The sequence below is a fragment of the Leiobunum rupestre genome, chromosome 8 (assembly GCF_980474605.1).
Source record: "Leiobunum rupestre chromosome 8, qqLeiRupe1.1.hap1, whole genome shotgun sequence".
NCBI lineage: Eukaryota > Metazoa > Arthropoda > Arachnida > Opiliones > Sclerosomatidae > Leiobunum > Leiobunum rupestre.
In genome coordinates, this window is record NC_143391.1 from 11,761,118 (window position 1) to 11,786,764 (window position 25,647).

The window sequence follows — 25,647 nt, forward strand, 5'->3', positions numbered from 1 at the left end:
TCCACGCCTCCACGCCGAATGAAATTGTTTCCTCCTGCCATGGAACTGTTCAATCCGACAGACCTTCGAGGCGGTGGCGTAGCCATGATTTTATTTCGGGGGGGGGGGGGGCACGCCATTGAAAATAAAGTAAAAAAATAAAATTATTTGTACGTACCCTGTGCCCCCCCCCCCCCCGGCCACGCCACAGCTTCGAGGACTCCAAACCTCGAGACAGCGCTCTCAACTTAAAATGATCTTCGTACAAACTTAAGTAATATCGAACAAACAATTTATAAACATTATCTACTGAATTACTTTTTTAACTAAAAGTTATTTTTTTAAATCGGTTTCTAAAAGTTAATATTTGTCTAATTTGGTTACTAAAAGTTTCTATTTTGAAATTTATTAGGTTATCTCTACGAAAAAACATTTTACCATGTTTAATTTTAGTACTGCCCATAGAAATCAGAAACGCCGTCTTTCAACAATATCCTTTATTCGTACAGAAAGGTAGGCTTTTTCAGTTACCAAACTAGCAAGAGAGGCCGCCACCGGCGGATTCCGTAGAAATGTACCAAATTATATCTACTCCTATTTGGCAGCCACAATTGTATCTCGTCTAAAAGATCGTCTGCTTATTTTATTATTATTATTTCTTAGTTACTTTAAGGTTACTATTTTGGAAGAGGTTAGTTACTATTTCCACTAAAATTAGTTATGAATTTGAGTATCAGCCCTGGTATTGCTAAACTGCGTACTTAGGCCGATAAAAATATTATCCTACGAGGAGACTTCCCATCAGCACTTCCCTCGCGTAAACCTGCGAAAAAGAGGATTTCTCTGATTGGCTGGAATTTACGGCCAACTTCGACAATTTTTTTTGCAGTCTAACGAATTCGCAATTCGCGAATCGGCAACGACGGCGAGTTTGAAGTGGTGGATTCTCCAAAGAAAAGGTTGGTTAATGTTTTTGATAAATGTAAATTAAATAGCATTTAAATAAAACAGCAAACAGATCCTCCAATTCCAATTAGACGATTCATTTGATATTTTTAACTTATAATTGACGTGTTAATCATAAGACACGTTCGCGTAAGGCCACGATTCTTGCTAAGGCTTATGTTCCCCACAAAAATACTGCAGCAGACGAAATTTGTTTTTAACGTTTATTTTATAGTTTTGATATCTGTACATAGATGGCACTGCTGTTGAACATACGTCACAGACTTACTTCCCCTTCCTACCCCCTTTCCGAAATCCTCTAGTAGTTCTTGGCTACGTTTAGTCTAGGAATATAATACTGCGGTTCAGTAGCTTGCAACAAATTAAACGTTGCAGTATTTCGGAACCGGTTTTCTACTGTACGCTTTTTTCCATTTCCGGTGTGACGTAGCGTTGCTGAACCATTGCTGAAACATTTGAACCTGCTCTTCCAGCCGGTTTCTTCGTTGTTAAACGGAATCGTGACGTCATAGCACGCGGGAAGGCTAGCTGCGGACGTCACAGCACGCGGGAAGGCTAGCTGAAATTTTACTACATTAGATATAATATATTATATATATATAAATGATACCTAGATAAATGATAATTAAGATATTAAAGAAACTTCTATCAACAAATAAGGATAAAAAAAACGTTTTTAAACATGAGTTAATATAGCTAAGTTTATTTAATCTCTTAATTATTAAATATTAGTTTTCCTGCATTTACCTATGACTTTACTAAAGTACTAACCAAAATAAATTCCCAACCCCTATAGTTAATGTGCTATGGTTAACTGCAAGATATAACCGGATGTATGAAGGTATTTTTGAGATATACATATCCCTTGTCTTGATGTCGTTAATTGGCTTAACGGTGAACCCAGCCGTACCGGAGGTTTTTAACTTTTTATCGTGGTTGGGTTTAACCTACTGGAAGTTCTATCGTATACTATATCATTATTATTTTGTAAGCTATAGTGGACGCCTTCATTTTGGGGTTGTTTTTCCTGTATATAGTTCTATTTCTTATGATTTACTAGCTTTACCAAAAAAAGTGCAATAACTGTACTAAAGTTATTTTTAGAGTGAAGGGTAATTTTAGGAGATATATAATTAATCGAAGGCAACTTAGACATACTTCTGAAATGGCAAACGATATCGATACGTCAAATGAATCGATCAATATAAATCTTTCCTTAAATTGATGGGGATCGATTAGGCTATAAGAAGACTTAGGTTTTCTCCGTATACGTCGTCCACGTAGTATCCGGGACGGCGCAGTCTATTTTCGTTCTTGGAAGATTCCGTTCGGACGAAAAACTAGCCTTTTAGAGGCCAACAAAACAATCTAGTTCGTAAAATACAACGTAACTCCATTGTGAAAGAATGTGGCAGTGAAATTCTGGAATGCTCTAAAGCTGACATTCTTTTCTTTTCTTTCGTTCAAAACAGTGAAGAAAAAAGGCAGGAAATAACCCTCGCTAGTCTTTTTAATTAGAAATTCCTAATACGATTTCAAAAACCTTTTTTTTTTCCCGGCATGCTCCGCGAGATAAAGAAAAAATTGCCTTTCTTCTTTCTCTGGAGAAAAAGAGGATTTTATACTCGTTTTGGCCCTATTCGAATAAAAAGCTAAAGCCCGAGCTAACGGACCATTTTTAAGTCTTTTTTATACACACACACATATAAAGTCGATTCTTTTGTGGCCTTTTCGCTCTGGAAATTCTTATTTTTGCGCCAACTGCGCTGAACTATTTCGTCGAGAGAAAGTTAGTCAAATTTGACAGTGACGTCATTAGTTCCGCTTCTTTCACGGTACGAACCGGTATCGGAATATAATAACGCAAGTACGACAATTTTTAGAGTAGCCGGATAAGAATTAAAGCTTAAATTTGCCAGAAAAATGCAATTTGGATTTCGGAAATGGAAGAAAAATTGATTAACCAATTAAGAAGGGGAGGGGCGGCGAGCTCGGAATTAGAAAATAGCCCGGAGCTGGAAAAACTTGAAACAACTCGGACAAAGAGCATTGTACTTCATTTTTACGTCGTATTTATCTTGTAAAACGAAAAAAGGTTTTCCAGCGCACGAAAAGCAAAACGCGACTTCTCGATATACGCGTATATGGCTCAGAGCTATACTTTTGGAACTGCAAATCGATATTTTGGGTTTGTTTTTAAGTTGCATTACTTTGGAAAAATATTTCCAACTTTTACAACAGCGAAATATGCCAACGAAAGTTTTCCGAGAAAAATGAGATAAAAAGGTTATCCTCCCTTGACGATTTGATAATCTACAAAAACTGCGCTTGTTTGTATATTTTTAAAAAAGAACAGTCAGGAAACTATACCTTAAAAGTACAGCTTGTAATAGTTCTTTTTATAAAATAACCTTGGCCATCTTGTTGAAATGTTGCCTCCCCGCTTCAGCGGTGGATCCGTTTTCTCTCCCACTAAAGAGTTTATGAACTCATTCTTAGGCATTGGCTGAACTATTCCAGGGCAACATTTCAACAAGTTGGGCAAGCGTAAAGACTTTTATAAATCAACTATTTTCGTTGATCATAGGAGATCACTGGATCGAATTATAATACAAACAATAGGTTATTATAGTGGATTCTAGATGAAAATTATTTAGAATAAAATAAAATATCATGTTTACTGTAGAGATAGTAGGTTTTTCTAGTGGATTCTAATTTTAAAATAAAATACATACAAATTTTATTAATTGGTCTAAATTTAAGCGTTTGTAATTAACTATTGATTATGGTGTGTAAACACATTATCTTAGGATTCTAAGCGAGGGGCTGATCACTCCGCGTAATCGGTGTACAGAGCCGTACCTTTGACTGTACTGATGGGACTACGCGTAATCTTTGAAGTCCCTGCCTTTGGCAGTGGTAATCTAAGCGTAATCCGGTGTACAGATTTTCTAAGAGTGGTTAGCAACTCGATTCTAAGATTATTTTAGTTTTACCCCAAGAGTAGCCGGGTTCGATCACCACACTGGTTGTAAGCTCGGACCAACTCCTGCGTTGAGTTTGCAAGTTATTCGGTTTCGACTTTCCATAATGATAAAACCTTGTAGAGGTTAACGGTAATAGTGAATGTATGCGGCTGTTTGAATGATGGGGTTTCCACCACGCATTGAAACCCTGTAACCTCATTTAGGCGGCAGTAAGTGGTTTTGTGTTTCTGGGAGAAAATAAGAGATGGCGCTGAAACAGGTCTCTCGCTGGTGTGGTCAGAAAAATATTTTTATTTCAATTTCACGTGATTTAGTTAAACTCATAGTACTGTTAAAGTTGAGAGCAGCGCGCGCGCATTTAAAAAACGTACTCGCGCTGAAATATTAGCTCGCGGAACAAAACGATACTTTAGCGCGTTACATTTGAATGTTGCTATTTTTGAAGAAAGTCGCTCATCCAGACCGTAGCGACTTCACGCGTCAGTTAGGCTAACTACTCAAAAATACGGTTTAATTGAACATTCATTTTCAATCGTAAACTAGATTTATGTCAAACCTATGGAGAGCAGTTTTAATTTTAAAAATCGGTCCACTAGTTAAGATTTTTTCAAGGCCACCAGTTTAAAATACTATAGTTTGTAAAATATTTTAAATTAAATATTAAAAAGAAATTCGAATATAAATCTTCAATCATTGACTAGTTAAGGTTTCTAACAAAATTATTCAAAAACAGAGTCTTAATATCTTAATTAATAATAATACATCTTATTTCTAGAGTTATAGCTGATCGCTAAATGACTTGGGCCGAAAGTGGTGTCTTGAGTATTACCCTAGATGATTTTTATATTTATTAGGGTAGCTATTTAGGGTTTCAGTATTTCTTGCGGTGCCATCTACGACAGTTTTTCGGAAGGAGGTACTATTTAAAGTATGTAGAAAATAGTGCTTCCAGCCTCGAAAGGTTATCTGTTATTTTGTTAGATCAGATCATATTTTTTAAACCATCTGCAGATAACAGTTAGGTGGTTGATAGTAATCTGAATAAACACACAAAAATAAAATTTCATTCGCTTTTTTTAACCAAATTTATAATCTGTTTCTTATGAGAGATATCAAATCAGAAAGTAAACGTTTTAAAAAACTTACACACACATAGCTTGAAATAAAAAACCTTTTCTAAATGATTTTATTATTTACTAACAAGACAACGTAATGTTTTTTTTTAATTTGTAGCGTATAGCTGTTTGATTAATTGATTTTTTAAATTTAAAAAGCAGATCAGTTAAAAAATTAAGATAAAGAAAACAGATTTTATCGAAGCAGATAAGATAAAGGAATCTGTGCTATTTTATCTGTATAAATCCAAGAAAATGAGAATCAAATAAAGATGTTCCCAAAGAGATAGAAATAGGAAGCACTAGTGGAAAACTAGAAAAACGGATAAAAGGGAAATACATAATAATAGTTTCTCTTTTTTGATTTTAGGTGGCGCGTCAGTCGCGGCGCATCCGACGATCGTATTAGAACTGCAGCTGTTGCGTGTGGGTGCCGCTTGTAGCCGTTAAAACCCGATAATAGAGAGGTTAAGATACCCTCTTGAAAACGTGAACGGGGGAAGTGTACAGAATAAAGAAGTTTCCCCGTTCACGTTATCAAGAGGGTGGCTTAACCTCTCAATTTAGTCTTCCCATATTTTTCGAAATCATCAATACTTTCATATCTTCCGCATAGAGGTAGACAGTGCTTCCACTTGTAGGGAATTTCTCCCTTTGTAGGGAATTTTCAACTTTAAAAATTAGAAAAGGGATTTTTATTTGAAAAAAAGTGAAAAAAAGGGAATTTCCCATTTTTCTGGAAAACAAGGTAAGTTACCCCTATTATGAGTAGAATATAGTTCATTGAAAATAAATATTGTCAAGACTTTTCTCCAACTTGAATGCTTTTTTGACTAGTAAGGGAATCAGCTGCACAGTTCCTATAGTTACTAAACACGTTGTGATTAATTACCCCACACCTGAATATCATGTCCGTCACATTGATATATAGAAGAAATTTCAGGAATACTTTTTGGACTCTTGTGGCTAAATTAGACGCTTTGAAATATTCGTCAGTAATTCTGTAACTTGTTCTTTTCGGTTTCATTTTCGTTTTTCGGAATTCGGATGTAAACTTACAAATTATTATCTTTAACATTTATAGTTTTAAAAGTCATGGTTTTGTATAACATTAAAAATAACTCAAAGAGACACGACTAAATTTGTTTTCCTTTTATTAAAAGAAATTTAAAATTATTTTGGCAAGCTTTCGGGCCGTAGCCCCTTTTTAAGCCACGTGGTCTATAATAATATAATAAATAATATATTAAATAATATAATAAATAATATATTAAATAATATAATAAATAATATATTAAATAATATAATAAATAATATATTAAATAATATAATAAATAATATATTAAATAATATAATAAATAATATATTAAATAATATAATAAATAATATATTAAATAATATAATAAATAATATATTAAATAATATAATAAATAATATATTAAATAATATAATAAATAATATATTAAATAATATAATAAATAATATATTAAATAATATAATAAATAATATATTAAATAATATAATAAATAATATATTAAATAATATAATAAATAATATATTAAATAATATAATAAATAATATATTAAATAATATAATAAATAATATATTAAATAATATAATAAATAATATATTAAATAATATAATAAATAATATAATAAATTTATCTGAAAATATTCCTTGACTTAAATATTAGGTGAAAATATTATATTTAACTCATATGTAAGAAATCAATAGGGAAATTTTGAGGGAATTTCTATCATTAAAAAGGGGAAAAAAGGGAATTTTTTGGTTACCTAATATAGAAAAACAGAATTTCAAATTTCCCAGAGTGGAAGCACTGGAGGTAGAGCATAGCGCTGATTTGATTTGGGTCGGCAGCGGCGGCGTGGTGCACCGATTTTTCTAAAATCCTAAGCGCCACGAATTGGCAAACATTTTTCCCCCTTTTGAAAATTTAAAAAAATATTACAAAATGTTTTGTTGCGTAGAAAATCTCAATAAAACAATTCGGTGGCGGGATCAAAATTTATCGGCGGCGGGCCGCGCCTAAAAGGAAATGACTCGGCGGTGGCGGCGGTTTAGCGCCAGATAAAATATCGGCGACGGCGGCGTTGGATCGGCGACGCTAAGCTCTACATAGAGGTGTTCCCAAATTTAGAGGACCAGCGGGAAACGTTATTTCCAGTAGTTAATTTCAGCATAAGTAACATAATAAACAACGATTTCAGTTAATGACAGCCACGGACGTAATCGGAAGTTTCGGAACTCCTTTCATTGAAAGCATTACTGCCAGGCTAACGTGATGGCGAGAAATACGATAAAAAAACGTGTAAGTCTCAAATTCGAAAATAAGTACCTTCTAAAACGAAGCGAGAGTTAATAATAGTAATTTTTATCTTCCAATTTATAATTTCTTTTCCAAGTAAACGTTATTTTTATTGTGGAAAGCGTTTCAATTTCCAATAAACTTCGGCGTTGATTTCTTCAGCACCATTACCCGACACTTCCAAATACTAGTGACAGCTCGCGAAATGTTCTCAGTTTTTAGCCACGTTATGATTTGTGTTCTCCTAGACGAGGCTTACGTCCTAGCATGAACTTACGATAATAGGCTTAAAGGGGAACGGTCAAGCTTTAACCAGTTAGCCAGTTAGATAGCCCTATAGCCCATTAAAAACTAAAATTTATGGTGAAAACCGCATCAAAAATATTGAGTGGTTAATTTTTAATAAAATAAAGAAATTTCGGGAAATCGAAAAGCGCGCGTCCGCCGCGACACCTGGTGAGAAGTCGGTGAGACAGAAAAACAACGTAAAAGCGCGCGCTGCTGAAGACGAAAAAAATATGTTTTGCGTGCGCGGTGCGTTCCAGTTATAAGAGACCTAAGCCTAAATTGCGCGATTTTAAAAGTTCGGATAGTTCGCAAATCGCTCATACGGGGTTAGGGGCGCTGGCGGCAGCCCCTAAGATGGCGGCGAAAATTCAAACCCAAACACCTGGCGTTATTTTTCGTTTCAACATTTTGGGCCAAAAGCTATTTTTCCAAGACAAAAAAGGTACGTGTTAGTATATTGAACGTCTTGTTAATCTTTTGATACGGAAATAAGGCCATATTTGGAAAAGCTTAGCCGTTCCCCTTTAAAGTACCGCGAGAAGATAATTCGACCGAAATGTTATTCCAGTTCTATGATTAAGTCAAATATAATGATGCGAATAGTTAATTAGATATTTATTATTAGATAGATAGAAATTGATCTAGTCTATTCGGTGTTATAGAACAATATTTAATTACCCAAAGTCTTACCAGATTGCGTCAACAGTCTGATACGGAAAAAGTTTCAAATATGTACAAATTTGAGAAAAATATTAATTCGTATTACTTTTCAATGACGCCTTTTTCCTGAGTCGACGTTTTGTTCATAGTTTTTATATAAAAAATCGCGGAAATTAGTGTCAAAACTTTTTCTAATTCATTAAAACCCTTTAGTTTCAATAAAAACATTAAAAATTGAGCTTATAAGAGCTTAGATCTATATGTCTGTTTACCCGTACGTAATTTGTAAATTGGTCTATTGTGCCAGCCATACCACAGAAACGTATAACCAAAAGCGCAGCTTATGGACTAAACAAAACGCCATTTAGGATTTTTTCCGTTTGGGAGAAGCACTAGTTTTTAGAAAATCATTTAAAACAAGATGATACAGGCCATAATAGTAGTCTCATCCTTGTAAATTCCGAAATATGTTTTCCATCAAATATATAAAATTTCTAATCACACCGAAATACACATCAAAATTTGCCTACTCTCTATTCTAGATAGTTACGTTATACATCAGAAAACTGTTAATCCCAGGCTCAAATTAATTTTGAGATATTGGGTTTTCGATATTTCCGATCGATTCATGTCTTATTGGCCATTTTTGCCCAAACTTATTCGGAGGAATAAAGAGTCCAATATTATTAGCTCCTGATTACCTATATTGATTTTGAGATCACGAAAGCTCAATATTTCCTATCGATTGATGTCTCATTTATAAATACTGCCCCGAGGATTTCGGATATATAAAAGACCCAATATTTACCGGCCCTCGATTGACCAATTTTTATATTACGAGCACGAGGGATCGATAGTTTGCTACGGATTGATGTATGATAAACATTTATTTTCCTAACAGTTCCAGAGATATCAAATGCCCAATTTTATGGGCTCCCGATTGCCCAAAGTGATATTGCTTAAGGCAGTGGCATGGTTAGACAGAGGAACCCAATGCCGTTCGAACGACTTCTCTACACCACCGACATCGACAGAAGTGAAATCATCACCCTCTTTTCTCTTTATAGCGAGATTTGTGAAGCTAAAACTAAATTGGCAGTAGCGCGTTGGGAATTTTTTTAGGGAGGTGCAAATTCATACATTACACCAAAGATAATATAACTACGTACCCTAGATTCGAAATCACTGCGTTTCTCGATAGCGTGTTTTCTCGTGAGGCTTTTACTGATTTCGCGCCGGAAGTCAGAAAAATCGGGCTCCATAGCAGGGTGAGAAATAAGGAATTTCAATGGATAACCCAAGATTATATTACTCACCTTTAGTTTTCTTTCGTTTAGAAACATTTTTAGAGCTACAGGCATGATCCATTATTGTTTTAAAACAATATAACGCAAAAATATCCGGTATCTTGAAAACCGCAAGTCAAAAACCACGGCGCAATTTTCACTTAAACTTTACGTTTTAACTAGATCTCGGTAGCCCTGCCAGCTCCATGGTGGCAGTTTTTTCCGACTTCCGCCGGGAACTCAGTAAGAGCCTGTGTTTACGTGCAAGGAGCTTGATTTCGAATCTAGGGTACGTAGTTATATTATCTTCGATTACACCAACGACTAAATATGGGAAGGAACAATGTACCCCAGGACCCTCCTATTCCTCCACGACTGCGTATTGTGTATTCTGTATTGTTCAATAAAATTTACCCAATCGGTATGCTAATACCAGTTTTTCGATATTGAAATAGGTAATGTTAACCTTTTGATACCCTAACTCAAATTAAACCATTCGTAATTTCGCCATTAATTTAAAGCTCAATTAAACTATTAATTAAAAACGTTTTCTTTGAATTATCAATAAACCGCAAATCTAGCGAAGCAAAAATGAATACTTAATTGAGAATTCGCACAGAGATTTTCCCAACCTATAACATCAGTTCTACAGTTCGTAACAATTACCATATGCCTTACATCAATAACTGAACGTGTATCGAGCTGGGCCAATAAATTATTACCACTCTCTACGTGAATTGCTCTAGATAATCGCTATATGAGAAATTAGAATGGACTGCGGTATATGGAATCATAATCTATACCTATAATAAGTTCATTAGCGAAAGCGACAGGAAGGTCCGGCTAACAGCGGGGTTCGGCCGATGTTGGAACTCGTATATAGGCGCCCTACTTTCCCGTATACTTCCGATTGCTTAGCGATTCATATTTCGCCAAATAATAATCATTTACGGCTTTAGGAATCTACGCGGACTATACAACATCGCCCGAGAACCCCTCGAAACCCAGCAGGCGCGTAAATCGATCGGTCAAATTTGTTACGAGACTGCCATAAACGAATCAACTAGCTGGCTGCAACTTGGACCCAATCGACGCCGTACCAATTCCATCCCGAGAAATGGCTGCGAAAAATGATTGGATGCGATAAATACCCTTCATATTTCTTATATAGCATACGTAACCCCCGCAGTATATACGTAATCCCTTTTCGCGTAGCAACTCTTAAGCCTTTCGAATACGATCCTATCCAGCCCTCGGTTATATTAAATCTTCGTAAACACGAGCTATTTACTAGCAAATGTAATCTTCTCAGAAAAAGCCCTTTGCTTCAAAGAAGTATATATACCGCGGAATTTAGCCTTAAAAGGAGCAATTATCTCGAGTGAAAAGTCACCGGTGCCAAAGAAAACAATTAAAAATTAAGAAAATGTTAATTAAGCGAATAGGAGCGTGTTTTCTTCCAAGCTCTCCCCCTCTCGTCCCTGTCCCCCTATCGTCCCTGTCCCCCTATTGTCCCTGTCCCAAAGCGCTTAATGAAAGAACCTCCAGGGAGGGAGGACAGACTTCCTAGCTTCCAGCAATATTTAAAACTTTGCCAGATTTAACTACGATTATACGCCTTCATACCGCGGCAAAAAGGACAGGAGAAAAGCGGAGAACATATACAGGGTGTTTCAAAAGGTTATGCAAACTTTTTAAGGAGTTGTAGGGGGTGAGTTGAGAAGTATGCCTGTTTTTTCCCCATTTTCCTACGATGAGTTAAAAGAGCGCCAGAGAGCTTCACAGTGTGGCCTACTACCCCCGGGAAGTAGGCTGCAACAAGCGCAAAACCAAGCAGCAAGTGCATGGGGTGGCGGAGTGGTTAGCACTTTCGCCTCGCAGCAAGAGGAGTCGGGTTCGATCCCAGCTTGTGGCACTGGGTGAAAACTCGGAACAACTCCTTCTGCGCAAGGGGTTGGTCACTCCGCGAACTCGGTGTACGCTGTTGTCCCTCTGACTGTGCTAATAACAGTTCGTGAACTCATAAAAATCCGTACCTTTAACAGTACTAAGTACGCGAACTCGGTGTACAGGTCATCCGAGAGTGACTTACCCCTCGCTTCTGCGTTGAGTTTGCCAGTTCTCTCCCCACTGGTTTAAGGGGTTTTCCCCTGAGCTCTTCGGTTTCCCCTTCCATAAAAACTTGTAGAGGTTAACGGTAATAGTTAGTGTAGGGAGCTGTTGGCTCGCGTGGCATGTAGGGCTTGCCACCACCCTCCTACGCATTGTAACACCTGAACTAATGGCTTTAAAAGTCGCTTGATGACTTAGGCCTAAGGTGGTGTCTTGGGTATTAGCCTAGCTGACTTTAAATACTGTTTAAGTTAACTTTTTTTACGCTGGTTACCTCTTTTTGATTACAAAGTCCTTTTTTACCTATCACACGAACCCAAACCTTAATGTTCTCGTTTCCCCGCTGCTTGGTTTGTAGCTTGTTGCAGCCTACTTCCAGGGGCTAGCAGGCCACACTTTGAAGCTCTCTGGCGCTCTTCTAACTCATCGTAGGAAAATCGGGGAAAAACAGGCATACTTCTCAACTCACCCCCTACAACTCCTTAAAATCTGTGCATAACCTTTGAAACACCCTGTATATAAAGGAGAGAGAGAGAATGAGAAGGCAAAGCGTGATGAGGCGAGCCGAACTTTGGTTGGACACGGAGGAGGCGAGCGCCAGAGTCAGAACTGAGAAAGAAAGATGGGGATGAGAAGAAGAAGGAAGAGCAGGATGGCGGCGCGAAGAAAAGAAAGAGAGAGAATAAGTATTTAGAGTCGGAGAAGAAACGCTATGCTTGAACGCCAACGAACAAGAAGTCGCGATTATACGGCAGATCCGTTTCATTCGTATTCATCGGAGCGCGTCTTCGCTACCGAGGCCCAAGCCGCACCAACGAACTGTATCCGCTACCGTCGAGGGGAAAACGCTGATAATCAAAGTAAGTTTTCAACCTCGCTTTTCAACGTACACGACGCAACGTGATAAATTGCTCCGTACAAATCTATACAACGTCTAATTTTAGTAATAGCATTTTCTTTCCGCGTCGAGCGTACGGACGTAATGGATTTACGACTGTCAGATTCTTCGTCGTGGAACGCGCTCCGATACATAACCGAAAGTTCCAGTAAACGACTTTCGACGAAATTATAAAGAAATACTGAAAGATAATTGTATCTGGTCTTTTTCTTAATGTTTCGCGAGAAACTTTATTTTAATTAACCAAGTTTCGGTGTTAAGCCTAATGGAAACTAGACCTTAAAAGTAAGTTTCCTTTAAAGCCGCAACCCCGCAGAGTTCCAACCTTAATTAAAAAGCGCGTCACGTTTTGTGTAGCCGCCTTTGAGCTTTGGTTTTTTGGAAGTCAGTCGCCGGAAAGTGGGCTATCTTTTAAAGCCTTCTCTCATAAATTGAAGCTGACAAAATTGCAACTAGGAATGGAGAAACATTTCGCGAATTTTTTAAAGAGAGTCAATTAAAGGGCTAAAGATAGCCCCCGACCCCCACGGTTAATACCTAAAAAAATCGTCGCCGAAAAAACTCTAAATCGACAGTACGTGATGAGCTAAAAGCCTTAACCACACACGCATCCGTAAAAACTTGGTATAGAATGTTACCGTTAGTTTTCGGGGTAAAAAAAAAGGTCAGAAGTCTGGTGGCCGCAAAAAAGGAGGAAAGCTAAAAAAAAATCTTTCGCGGTGACCCGAACGTTTCTGATAAATTCTTGACTGGAGGCCGTATACTAAATCGCAGGAAGTGAGAAGTCGTTAACGGTCTTCAGATAAGCAACCAACAAAAAATAATAGCGAGAGGCTAACAGTATCTATTCGCGGGAAGAAAAACAGGATCGAGAGCGAAATATGCCGGGAAGCCGCGTATTGCTCCAATGAAATGGATTTTATTTTCACCGTATATTTCTCTCGAGAGAGGGCGTTGTAAGTCAACGTCGCGGGGATTAAGGGGAAAAGGTCTAAAAGCTTCTATAGTTAAGTACGGAAGAACCGACCATTAGAGGCTCGGAGAGGTCATTTCCTGCGAATGTAAATCGAGGCCAAGAAACGAATGACCGGTACCGCGCCGTCGACACCCACTCCGAAACGCGTCCTTTCGCTCTTTTCGTCGCGCGTATGGCGAGGTTAAGACGTTGCAACGTCAATCTGCTCGGTACAAGATTGGTGGCCGGCTTCCTCGAGCTATATTTGGGCATTAAGAGGAGCTATAGGTTGTTCGCGCGCGCGTCGGTACGCGGCACCACCCTCGGCTGAAATACCGGAATCGAGTCAAACAAGGATGGTTCACTCTCCATTATACCCCGTTAGAATCGTAGTAACGCTTCCATCAAAGCTAATAGTAATGGCGCTTCAATTCGAAAAAATCTTCACTATTCGTCCGAAATAGTCTACGTTCGCCTCGATCAACTTGTTTCCGGGTCTTTTCGCGAACGGGTGCCTACGCGCGATAAAAGCATCTTCGCTCGAACGAAAACGGTCCTGTTTACGTACTTCATCCGAATGAAAAAAAGTCTCCGCTTGTTAATATTAGGGCCATCAAAAAGCTCTTTCAAAGTCGAAAGAGGGCCGCCCGCCCTCGAGAACCACTTTCGCTTAGTGCCACCCATTCTCGCTACGAGGCGCTGCCCCTAAGAAACGCGGCTATTTATTTCACACTGGAGCCCAATTAATTTTCGAAACAAACGCCCGGAATGGCCATAAAATATGACAACGGCGCAATTAGCGAGACTCGATTTTGAGAAGGCCTCCCGCCGCGTTATTGGCCGATAAAATATTAAAAAAGCGAAGCACCCGAGAAGAAAATGCCTTTTTACGACTATAAATTACATACCGTGCATAGGAAAGCCATCGACTTAAGACTAAACGTATTATCAGAAGTATATTAGACCTTTCTTGTAGAAAAGTAACCATATAAACCGTAAAAATGGACCACCATATTTTCCCCATTAAATAGCTATAAAAAAACATTAAATGACGTATTTCACCTCGCACTATTTTTTCGGCCTGAAATTCATTTTGAAAAATTAGCGGGAGCTTGCGACTGTTTAGGAGATCAATATACTATTCGCTAGTTTTGGAGTAATGTTTTAGGAAATAGCGAGCAACTTCAAAATACAGTTTGGCTGTTATAGTATGGAAGAAGATGGTAGTTTGGGGTAAAAGGTGTACTCTTTTCGTCCCAAAGCGAGCGAATAGTTTTGGCCTAATGTAACACTAACAAATAACACTATTGGGGACCCTTTGCCAAGTGGAATTTGAGGCCTCTAAAAAATTTAAGACTTCACTTTTGGACTCAATTAACGCCAAACATAAAATACCAATAGAATTACTGTATTCAAGATTTTGGGGAACTTTTTGCCGAGGGGTAAGACACTCTGGAACTCGATGTACACTGCTGTACCTTTGACAGCGCTAAATGGAACTCGCGAACTCTTGAAAATATGTACCATTAACAGTGCTAAATGCACCAACTCGGTGTACAGATTATCTGAGACTGTCTTACCCCTCGCTCTTTGCCACGGCACACTTGGCACACTAAGAAATATATTATACACTTCTGATATTAGTAAGAGAGTTCGGGTGACGTTACCTTCCTCGCCCCGTATTTATTTTACGCCGCGGCGTTAAAAGCTCGCCGAGAAACTTTCATAAAGAAGATGGGGCAATATTTTAGAATGGAAAAGACGCGAAGGAGGGCGTCGCGCATTCCAGCGAGCTAAACGACCCGAACTCGGTGCCGGTCGGGCCAAAGAGGAAAAAAATTGAGCAATAAACTTTGGTTATACGGGAAAGGATACGCGCCGAGTACTCCTATAGGCAGCTTCCAGGGACAATGACAAAGATATGGATGCGGCGAAAAACTAGGTTTAAGTCCCGACATCGAAGCCGCGTCATACGCGACCAGCCAGACTTAAGCATTTTCCCATTGTAATTTGGAAGTCTTTTGTTTAATAAAAGATGATAAGGGACGAGGAGCGAGCGTTTTAACGCCGTAAAAATAAATTGAATAAAAACGGTAGCGTTATCTGCCTATTAATAAACCACGGTTGAAATATAAGGCCGCCGTCTTCCAAAATACCAAACGCTTTAAGAGAAATTAAGTGAGCCGAAAAGACTTTAGTATAAATATATAAGGGACCGTATTATGAGTAATGTAGGCGGATTTATGGAGAATATACAACGTAAAAGGAGGCCATCCCCGCGATATGGCGGGTATCATTCAAAACCCTTTTAGCTTTATTATACGGGACGGAGATCCCATTACGCCAATTTATAAGGCCATGGGCTTCAACCGGTGGAACCGCGGCCTTAATACCTCGAATACATCGCGCGTCATAAGGTTATAATGTATGTTTCGTAAGTACGAAACTTCCTCCACTCACGCTCAAAAGTTTTACGTCGATTCTTGAACTCGCGCTTTTCTAGAATATAAAATAGCCTTTGACAAAGTTTCTCGCGTGAATAAGCATCGCGACTATAGATTCTTTTACGCGCGTATTTCATGGGAGTCGTCATTACCGTGCTACACGCGAGAGAACGGGTTTTGGGGGAAAGAACTTTCCACGGTAGAGCTACGTGCAGTACGTCTATGGCAGCTGCCTGTGGAGCAAATCGTGGGAGGGTCCTTGATGGGGGGAAAGACGCGCGTAAAAGAGAGTATAGCTCCCGTTAAAGATTTCTAGATAACAGATAAGACTTATAATTGTATGAAAATTAATTGTGATCCCCTTAAATTAACTTCTCACTGATCACCGGTGTACTGCGGGGTGGATACATTTACGGATGGTAGTAGACCAAACTTTCCAATTAAATAGGAGCAACAAACACAAGGAGAACGCAGCTAGCCTTTAAACGCAGTGTTGTGTACAAATTTCATTGGACGAGCCTTTAAGCTGAACGTTTTACGGGCGGGGGAAAGACAATTTCCGAATTTGTCCCTTTCGACGGCAGCAGGCGCTACCAATGAAAAATGTACACAAGAAAATGCACGACTTTTGACGGGTTGCGTTCTCCTTGTGTGTTTGTTGCTCCTAGCTTTCCAATAGGTGTTTCTATAAAACACGGGAGGCCATGTGATAATGTTTTGTATACGTCACTTAACTAATTAGTTAATTAATCCACGGAACAGAGCAGGCGCTGCAGTCGCGAGACCCTTCGGAATCTGAAATCCGCGTGCAAAATTCGGGTGCAAGTAAAGCACTTAAATAACTTGCGCTCGTGACGCCGATAAAAACATTTTATACTTCTAATTTTTTATTGTTTTATTTTTTAGCGACACCTATTCTGAGGTCGAAAGAATAGGCGCTAGCATAAATTCTTCGTGTCTTGTTCAACTTGTTAAAATGTTCCACGCGCTCTTTAATATTTTAGTGTAAAAGGCTCGCGCATTTTTTTAATTTCATGGAGCACGCGCAAATCGCTCGAGCCCATTTTCGCTAAAATATCAAGATGCGCGTGGAACTTTTTAATAAGGTGAATAAGACATAAATTGAGTTTATGCTAGCTAGGAGCAACAGACATAAGGAGAACGCAGCTAGCCTTTATTATTTTTTTTTTTAGAAGCTCGTTATGAGCGATTGTAACGGGTGGGACAATTCAGTCCGCTCGTCCATTTGATTAATCAGGTGCGAGATATGTGTTACGGCCACGCCAGCGGGGGGATACTTAGGGATAGGGTTGGGACACCCGTGGCGGAAGTATGACAACCACCCGTTGGGGGATTAGTGGTCGTCCTCACACGGCCATCCACAAACTCTGCCTCCCGGACGCCTGGGATTACAGGAGTAAGCCACTACTCCCGGCCAGCTAGCCTTTAAACACGCCAACACAGTGTTGCGTACAAATTTCATTGGACGAACCTTTACGCTGAAATATTTACTGGTGGGGGAAGACAATTTCCGATTTTCCCCCTTCCGGCGGCAGCAGGCGCTAAAGCGTCTAACGAACGAAAAATGTACACAATAAAATGCACGACTTTTGACGGGTTGCGTTCTCCTTGTACGGGGTGTTGTATTTGTTGCTCCTAGATGCTAGCGTCTATTCGTTTCGAAAACAGTGACCATAAACGTACGACTAGAGACGAAATATCCAAGAGATAACATCTCTCATCTCTATTAGTTCGCGACTTCGACGACCAAACTAAGTTAAAAAGTTTTAATCTGCACTACGCTACGGGTATTCCTTTTCGTAGCAAACTTTTCCCCTTTGGGTGTAAGGTTTTTTTTGCCCCTATTCGGAAGATGAGAAAAAGCAAAGTAGAGAAAGATCGGGTGAAGTTGAAACGAGTAGGCCTGTAGGGGATCAACCGACAGTTCAGCCACTTTTTCTTCTCCCCGGCTCGCTCCGAGCTCGCTCCCAGCTCGCTCCCAGCTCGGGGATAACTCTTGGCCGCGTACACCCCAGAAAGAGAGCGCCAGGAGAAACTATACGACGCGCGTAAAGAAAAAAGGAAAGCGGTGAAATTAAAAAGCAACTTCGGGGGCCTCGCGGTAAAAGAAGCGGAAGAACTAAAATATCGACTAGGAATAGCATTTATATAAAAAAGAGAGATCAATAGTTGCCTGGGAATAGGGCCAGGGGAAAGATTCATCCCGAAAGGTTTTTTCGCTCCCACGAGCATCCTCGCTTCTCTCGCGCAAGTCGGCCGAATCGACTGCAGGGACGTAGCTCCCCTCTCTCTCTCTTTTTTAGCGAAATCGACGCTTTTGGGGAAAAGGGCGAGAGAGGCTATAAAGTTACCACAATCCTTTGCCTAATACCGAGTACGACTTTCCAGATAAAAACCAAAAACAAATAGCGTTGCCTAAAAGAAAGGTACCCCTTATATAGTCAGGGAGGGTATTTGAGAAGTTTTAAAAAAAAAAGTAGTAAAAATTCCAAGCCGGCATTGCCGGAATTTAAGCGCGCAATGTATACTTTAACGACTGAACGAAAACTATTATTACTATTTATTGGAGACAAGGTCGAGTTCGTAAGCTAGCGTAAAAAAGAACGTACGTCTTAAGTACACCCGGGGTGTCTTAATACGCTTTTATTCGTTTGTTCAAAGACAAAAGAGGCCCCGATATAGACACGCCGATAGAGATCGACGAAGATTCGCGACCGAATCAGAAAAAAAACCGGTAGTTTCGAATTTTAAAACGACCAAACGAGGACCCTTATCAGGATGAGAGTACAGACGTTAAACATAGTAGCGGATGTATCCGGAGTAGGATCCGAGAAGGGTTCCGGAAAAAAAGCGAAGATGCTATACGGGACGGCGAAAGAAAAATCCAAATAAGGGCCAATTTTATCCTCGGCGCTCGCTTCGGAATTCCCGTATTGATCTATTTGAACACTACTCCCCTATTCTCTCTTTCTCGCTCTTCCCCGCTCGTCCGGAATTATAGGTTTCCCATTGCCAGAGTCCCAATCGAGAATAACAGCTTGCTAGGTTTTCAAAGAGGCTGGGGACACCCTACCTTCGAAGGCTCGAGAGGCGAAATTGCCGTAGTCATTTAAACTGGATTTACGAGATACTAAAGACAAAAATAAAGCCACGTCCGTCCGTATATAAAGAGGTTCCGATCGAACCATAATCAGTTCCTCCCCCCCGCCGAAAACCGCCCCACCCCTCCTAGAAAGGGGTATTTGTACGCTAGTTTCTTCGGAGCTTCCAACGGGACACCAACGAAGGGTCTGCGATAGTAACGAAACGCGGCTCAAAGACGACGATAAATGGAGACAACTCTTTTACGGGCGGACGCGTGGGGTGACGTTTCTGTTTTGGAAAATCTTCAACGCCTGATTAAATACGACGAATAATCAAACGCATTCGGCGTGCTGAGATTATAGAAATTAGTCACGCGGGTTCGCCCATAACGCGCTTTCGTCTCTACCCAGACTGTCCTGGTTGATATATTCAACCGTAGTGGCTCGCTGGGGTGAGGGGATTATACCCCGCGCGTCCCCCGGAGCGAGAACAGCGCCGGAGAAAACAACGGAAAGATGGGCCAAAGCAGATTGCGTCACCCGGAAACCCCTCATACATTATGGATAAGGATCGGCGCTCTTCTCAGAAATAAGGGATCGCCGAGAGCTACTAATTACAATTCGTTGAAAGACACCATTAGTAAATTAAACAACTGGGATAACAACCCTCTTCCTTACCTGATTAGCCAGAGAAGAATTTTTATTCGGAGACGCGGCGAGCGGAAGGGGCCATTAAATAACGCGCTATAAAGTATCCGTGGAAGCCCGAGGTGCTTTCGTTTGCCCACAAATTCTACCCAAACCTGTTATTTCCAACATGATACCGCCGCGACCCAAGGTTTTTTTTAATAACTGATCATTACTAGTATACTGACGTCGTCGCGTAAGACTCTATATAAGACACGCGGTTTTTTTATCTCTTCATAGTCTCCGAGGGAGTGTACAAACGTTCTCTTTTTTTCGTCCGTTTTTAATGGAGGGGTACATACGCGATACGAGAGGGTTAAGTAAATATTAGATCAAATCAGCATTTCGCGATAGTTCAAACGAGCCGGTAACAAGGTAGTTAAATAAAACATCCGCGGGATACGGTTACCATCCAGTCTCGGTTTGAGACAAATACCACTCGAAACAGTTTTCCAAAAATGAGCGATAAAATTCTAATCTCTCCAGAGATGGCGCTCGTTCCGTAGAAAGCTTGTTGAATAAGAAGAGTGGGACGAAACAGACATATAGTCGTTTTGTAGTCGGTTCGTGTTTGTATTCCGACGTTTTTCGCTCCCCTTTTTATGTTTTTCGTTTGATGTCCTTTTGCTAAATAGATTAGGTTCATTCGTCAGATTTCTTTTTCCGTATAGTGTCTCTATCGCCATCGCAGCGTGCTCCCCAAATAGTAAATCCCTCCGAATTTTGATCCCAGAGGGATTTCCTCGCTCGTATCTCGTAAAGCGAAGGATAAAGGGACAAGTAGAACAACAGACGCAAAAACTGGCGTTATTTGATTGAACGAGTAAAGTTTTTTATCTTTTCAATTTAACAAAGAAGAAAATTTATCTTTTAAGTCGAAACTTTTATAACCGCGCCGTAAACTATTTAAACTCTATAAAGTGGAAAGCTTATATTATCGTCTAAATCGATTAGCGCTATTGACAAGCTAAATTGGTCGTCAATTAATGACTTTCGTTAAAATAGAAAGCTGACGTTTACGATAAAATGGGAAGAGTATTACCCATCTTATATATAGAATCAGGGCTGGCGAAACTGCGACGCCACGGCCAAACCAGCCTTTCTAAAACGGGTGAGAGGAATCCCATTAAAGAGCTCGGAGGCAACCCTTTATGCTACCGGCTCTTTTATAGTCGGATAAGCGACTGACCTCGCAATGCGAGCCCAAACCTATCAGGAAGTGAGCTATAGTACCGAGCGACCTTTAGTTAGACTATACTGGGTGATGGCTTTGGCTGGCGCGTTTATCGCGGTTCTAACGCTATTAAAACGCGGGGATCCAGCCCGGCCTATAAAGCCTAGGCGGGACTCTAACGGGATCATTATAGAATTCCGAGCTTGATCGAGGAGAGTCCCTAATAGAAAGCGAGGTCTGCTCATCTATCAAATCGCGTTCTGCATTCTTAGCCAGCTTCCCTATCAAAACTCGAAAATAGCCGTTCTCTCTCTTCCTCTCTTCCGCTCGTTCTACTCCTTTATACCCCCTCGCCCCCACCGGTAGGCAACGGCACTGTAGGCCCGGTTCGTCTATAATAGTCCTTCCACCCTCGACCCACGCTGGCCCGAAATTCTAACGCTCTGGAAATCAGTTATTTGGAGGGAGCGGCTAGATCCATCTTGCTTCGGGTATACTGACGTAACGGCGGTCCTTATCAAAGAGAGCCGATGGCCCCGCTCGCGATATACCAATTGCAGCCTGCCAACTGCGACCCTCCACCCTCCGGGTAACAGTTCCCTGTCGGAGCCGTATATCGGTTTCCTATACAGTATCGCGCTTCTATCGCCGCGCTTAACTTTTCTAATTAGGCCTCATCCTTCATTTCGAAAGTCGGAATCGGGATCCGAGGCTATCTGGGTGCGGGGGTTTCAATTTAATCAACTCTTGACGAAGACTTATACGCCTAGGCTTAATCCGACACGGATTGCGCGTATCAAAGCGAGGGAACTACTCGTTTCCATTTCTGACATTCTCGGATCTCGATTGAGCGTGAATTCGACCATTTTCTCCAAACCAAGCCGGGTGGTCCTCGCGGCTAAATTGTCCCGGTTTACATTTCATTCCCCCGTTTATTTTTTTCCTTTATACGTATTATTCGGTATAAAGAATAGTTCTAAAAAACCGACAACAAAATCAGCGTAGCCATCGGTATTTATCCATATCCAACGGACCCCTCGTCTATTTAGCTTTTACGTTGCAGCGGTGACTTTTGAACGTCAAGTCGTCAAGTATTATCAAAATACCGCCGCGCGTTGCATTCAGAGCGCGGCCAGTACAAAAAAAAAGTCGACCAGACTTCGCGGTAGGCCTTGGACCGAGCGAAAAAGAGACAAGCGGGGGGCCTTTTAGAAAAGGAATATAAAAAAATCGCGTGTTTCTCTTTTCAGGGTGTCAGGCCTTTTAAAAAATGATAGCGGAGAATTTCACCGGGTAAAAAAAAGGGGGAATTTTTATATCTGGCATTTCGTAGCTTTTAGAGCGACGGCGAGACACATTGAACGAGAAATTTCTTTATTGGCACGTCGGCTTCTTAAAACATCAAACCGTTAGCTTTATAAAAGCTAAGAATTATACATTCTTTAGAAACTATTATCTTCCATCTCTTCCGCCTCTTTTCACAAAAAAAGTCAAAGTAGCAACCACTGGCTATGAAGGGCGAACGTATCACCAAAAGGAACCAGGGTGTGGGGGGACCCGATGCCTTTAAAAAGATCAGCCGTTACCTCCCCCCCCCCCCACCCAAAAAGCAAAAATAAAAGGATACCTCTAAATATCGTTTTCTCGAGTATTAGATATAAAAGACGAAGTTGGCCCTCTTTTTCAGTTCGTCACCCGCCATTACGCGAGGCGCCTACTCAGTGCGCCCCCCCCCCCTCGTTTTTTTCCTCAAAAGATATATTTCCTTTCTTTCCCTATCCGCTTCTCTTTTTTTGTTTAAGCTTCTCCTTTAAAGTATTTTTTCCAGTCGAACTTTGCAGAGTTTTTCCCCCACCCACCCCTGCCGTTTTCTTTTTGCAGTTTTTGCTCTTAGACTTACGGGGCCTAGGCCTTGTATGTTTTCCGCTTTTAGTAATTTATAAACCTTTCATATAAATTATAGCCGTACGAGGGAGGGGGGGGGGGGGAGAAACGGAAACCACTTTGGCCGAGTAAAAATAATATTTACAAAATGCGAGTAGAGCTGTTGACTTTTGGGATATAAATGTAACGAGCGGAAAAGTTTCAACTTAGAAGAAATTGCGGAAACAAAGAAAAATAGTAGAAAAGAGAGGAAAAAAAAGCGCGATAACGAATGGACGAAGAGAGGAAAGGGACTGTAATCAATACTAATATTAATCGTTTAATTCGGCGTTTCTATTTACCCGCGCAGAGTAGTCTTTGTCGTCCGCTGCAAGGAGCCGGATTGTCCCGAGTGCAGCGGCCGAATACGCGCGTCAACAATAAACTACAAAAAAATGGAGACACGTAATTAATGAGAAAGAAAAGATAGCGAGCAGCGAGTAAGAAGGAGATAAAAACGGTGAGCCCTTTTCGTAGGCGCCGTCTAGCGGGGGTGAGACTAAAATAAATTCATCGAGGACTCTAAAGACATTGGCTGGTGGCGATCGTCCCCGTTGGTGAGGGAAATCGGGATGAAGGACGCAAAAAGAAAGGAAGCGGATAATTCAGCGCGCCCTTCCAAAGATTTCTACCCGCGAATCGAGCGCCGCCCTTCTTTTGTCGCTCGAGCGCCGAAGATTTCGCGAAGAAGCAAAAAGGTTTCTCTCACTACTCGCCTCCTCATCCGGAGCTTCTCTTTTTCATCCACGAGCGAACCATCCCCGAATTACAACACCTCGCTCGTACGCGCTACGTTCGCGTCACTGTTACGCGGGTATACTTCTCGATGTTGAGGCAAATGAAGCGAGTCGCGACTGCGAACGTGAAAAGAAGGACGCGAAAAAAGGGGATTCTTGGGCGAAGGAGGACAGACACCCCAGGGACGGAGGAAAAGGACCATAATCCGACATAGATTCCGAAGAAAGGGGACCGACGGGAAAAAATAAGAAGGAAAGACTCGTTTTGAAAGGTCTCCTTCGCCCCCCCCCCCCCCAAGTCCCTGTCCCTGTCCCGTCCCCTCCCCGCGGAACTCCACCCGCCCCCGTTGCTCTATTAAAGAAAGAGTGGACAATGAAGACGGACCGGGATAGGAAATGAAAATGTCCTCAATGGTCGAATACGAATGGGCCCAAGCCGGCAGCGCCGATGCCAAAAAGTAATTGAGGCGAAAGAACTTTTTCTCTGACAAAAGGGAAAAGTCTTTAACGGAAATGGGCGCGCGCAAAGAGAAATAAAGAAAATATTTGGACTGGATTTAAAAAGTGACGCGACGAATTTGGAGCCGTATAGCGTAGATACAACGACGACGTTATTTCTAAATGGAGGGTTATCAACCGTAAGACTGCCATCGCGTTTTTCTTATAGGCAATATCATCTTTTTCTCTTTTTTGGAAAGCGACTTTTATAGGGCTCTATATCAAAAGCCCTTTTCTATAGCGATACTGACCTGCGAAAAGTTGAGTCCATTCAAGGGCAAACACTGTTCCTCGACCCTTTCGACGGCACCGGCTCTCTTGTTGGCTCTCTCCGCTTCTTGCGCCAGAAACAAGTCCAAGACTGGAATGCCCCGGGATTTAATGTCACTCTCGGTCAGCGAGTTGACCATCAACATGACCCAAACGGGTCGCTTCCGTTCCCAGTTGCCCGTAATGGCGTTAAAGAGGTAATCGGCGTAAAGTCCGCGACCTCGCTGGTCGGCGGTCATCCAGGTTGGCATGACCGTCTTGACGTAGTCCAAATGTCGTTTTAATCGCGAGTAAATGTCTCGAGGCAACAAGTCCACCAGGTTCTGACCTTTGGGCAACAACTGGCAATTGGCCAGAGCCGAGATGGTGCCCGGGTCCATTAAGTCCAACTCGAAGAAAACATTGTCCGCAGCTTCGAAGGCTTGCTTGGCATTGTCCGGGATGTAATCCCACACTCGCGTGTACGGAACGTGAATGGTCCCGAAGAAATAGGCCGCCGGTTCGCGTCGCACACTCCACAGAAAGGACAACGGGTCACCTTCACTCCCGCTACTATCTTGCGAAGGCTCTTGAGATTGCTAATCAAATAAACAACAACAACATTATTCCAAATTAGTGAGGCACTTCGAACGTTAAATTGAAACGCGAAGGTTTACGAAATTGTTCAATGTCAAAACTCGAAATATTATACTTAATAATAATTATTTAATATTTCCGAAATGATAAATTAAATTATTTAATTTCTTTAGGATTAAAAATTTTCAATTAAAAGTATAAATTCGACCCACGAAAGTTATTTACCATTATACGCTCTTTAAATTCAAAGATTGAAATCATAATTGAATTTTAGTAAATATCTCCGCTAGTTTAGATGGAATGAAAATAAGAAAACATTATATCTTAATATTAATACGCTTAAATGTGAAGCCATTGTCCCCGATCACTTTTTCATCTTTTTTAAAAATTCACTAACTTGTTATTTCCATAAAATTGAATAAGCAATATGGGCTTGAAAATTTAAATAATGGAAGTATAACAATCAATTAACTACAGCCCGTTCATATTTCTTTAATATTTATATTTATTCTTTGGAATACACAATTAAAATTATTACTGCGTAACTTCTGAAATAATATTAGCACTTATAATTAGGGATGCACCGATATTAACCATGTTATCTATCATAACAGTTGTGTATATGATAAAATCATTGTAAAAGACGGTTCAGTACACTTATC

General features: G+C 40.5%; 1 protein-coding gene across 2 annotated transcripts in view; it reads right to left on the reverse strand.

Annotated features, from left to right (window-relative positions):
* LOC149932388 (metalloprotease TIKI1-like) overlaps positions 1-25,647 on the reverse strand; it is a 74,824-nt gene that overhangs the window by 12,571 nt on the left and 36,606 nt on the right. For both annotated transcript variants that reach the window (XM_090155411.1, XM_090155410.1), the window contains exon 3: positions 24,391-24,987. In XM_090155411.1, coding sequence (XP_090011537.1) covers positions 24,391-24,987 — 597 coding nt within the window. The remainder of the gene's footprint in view (positions 1-24,390; positions 24,988-25,647) is intronic.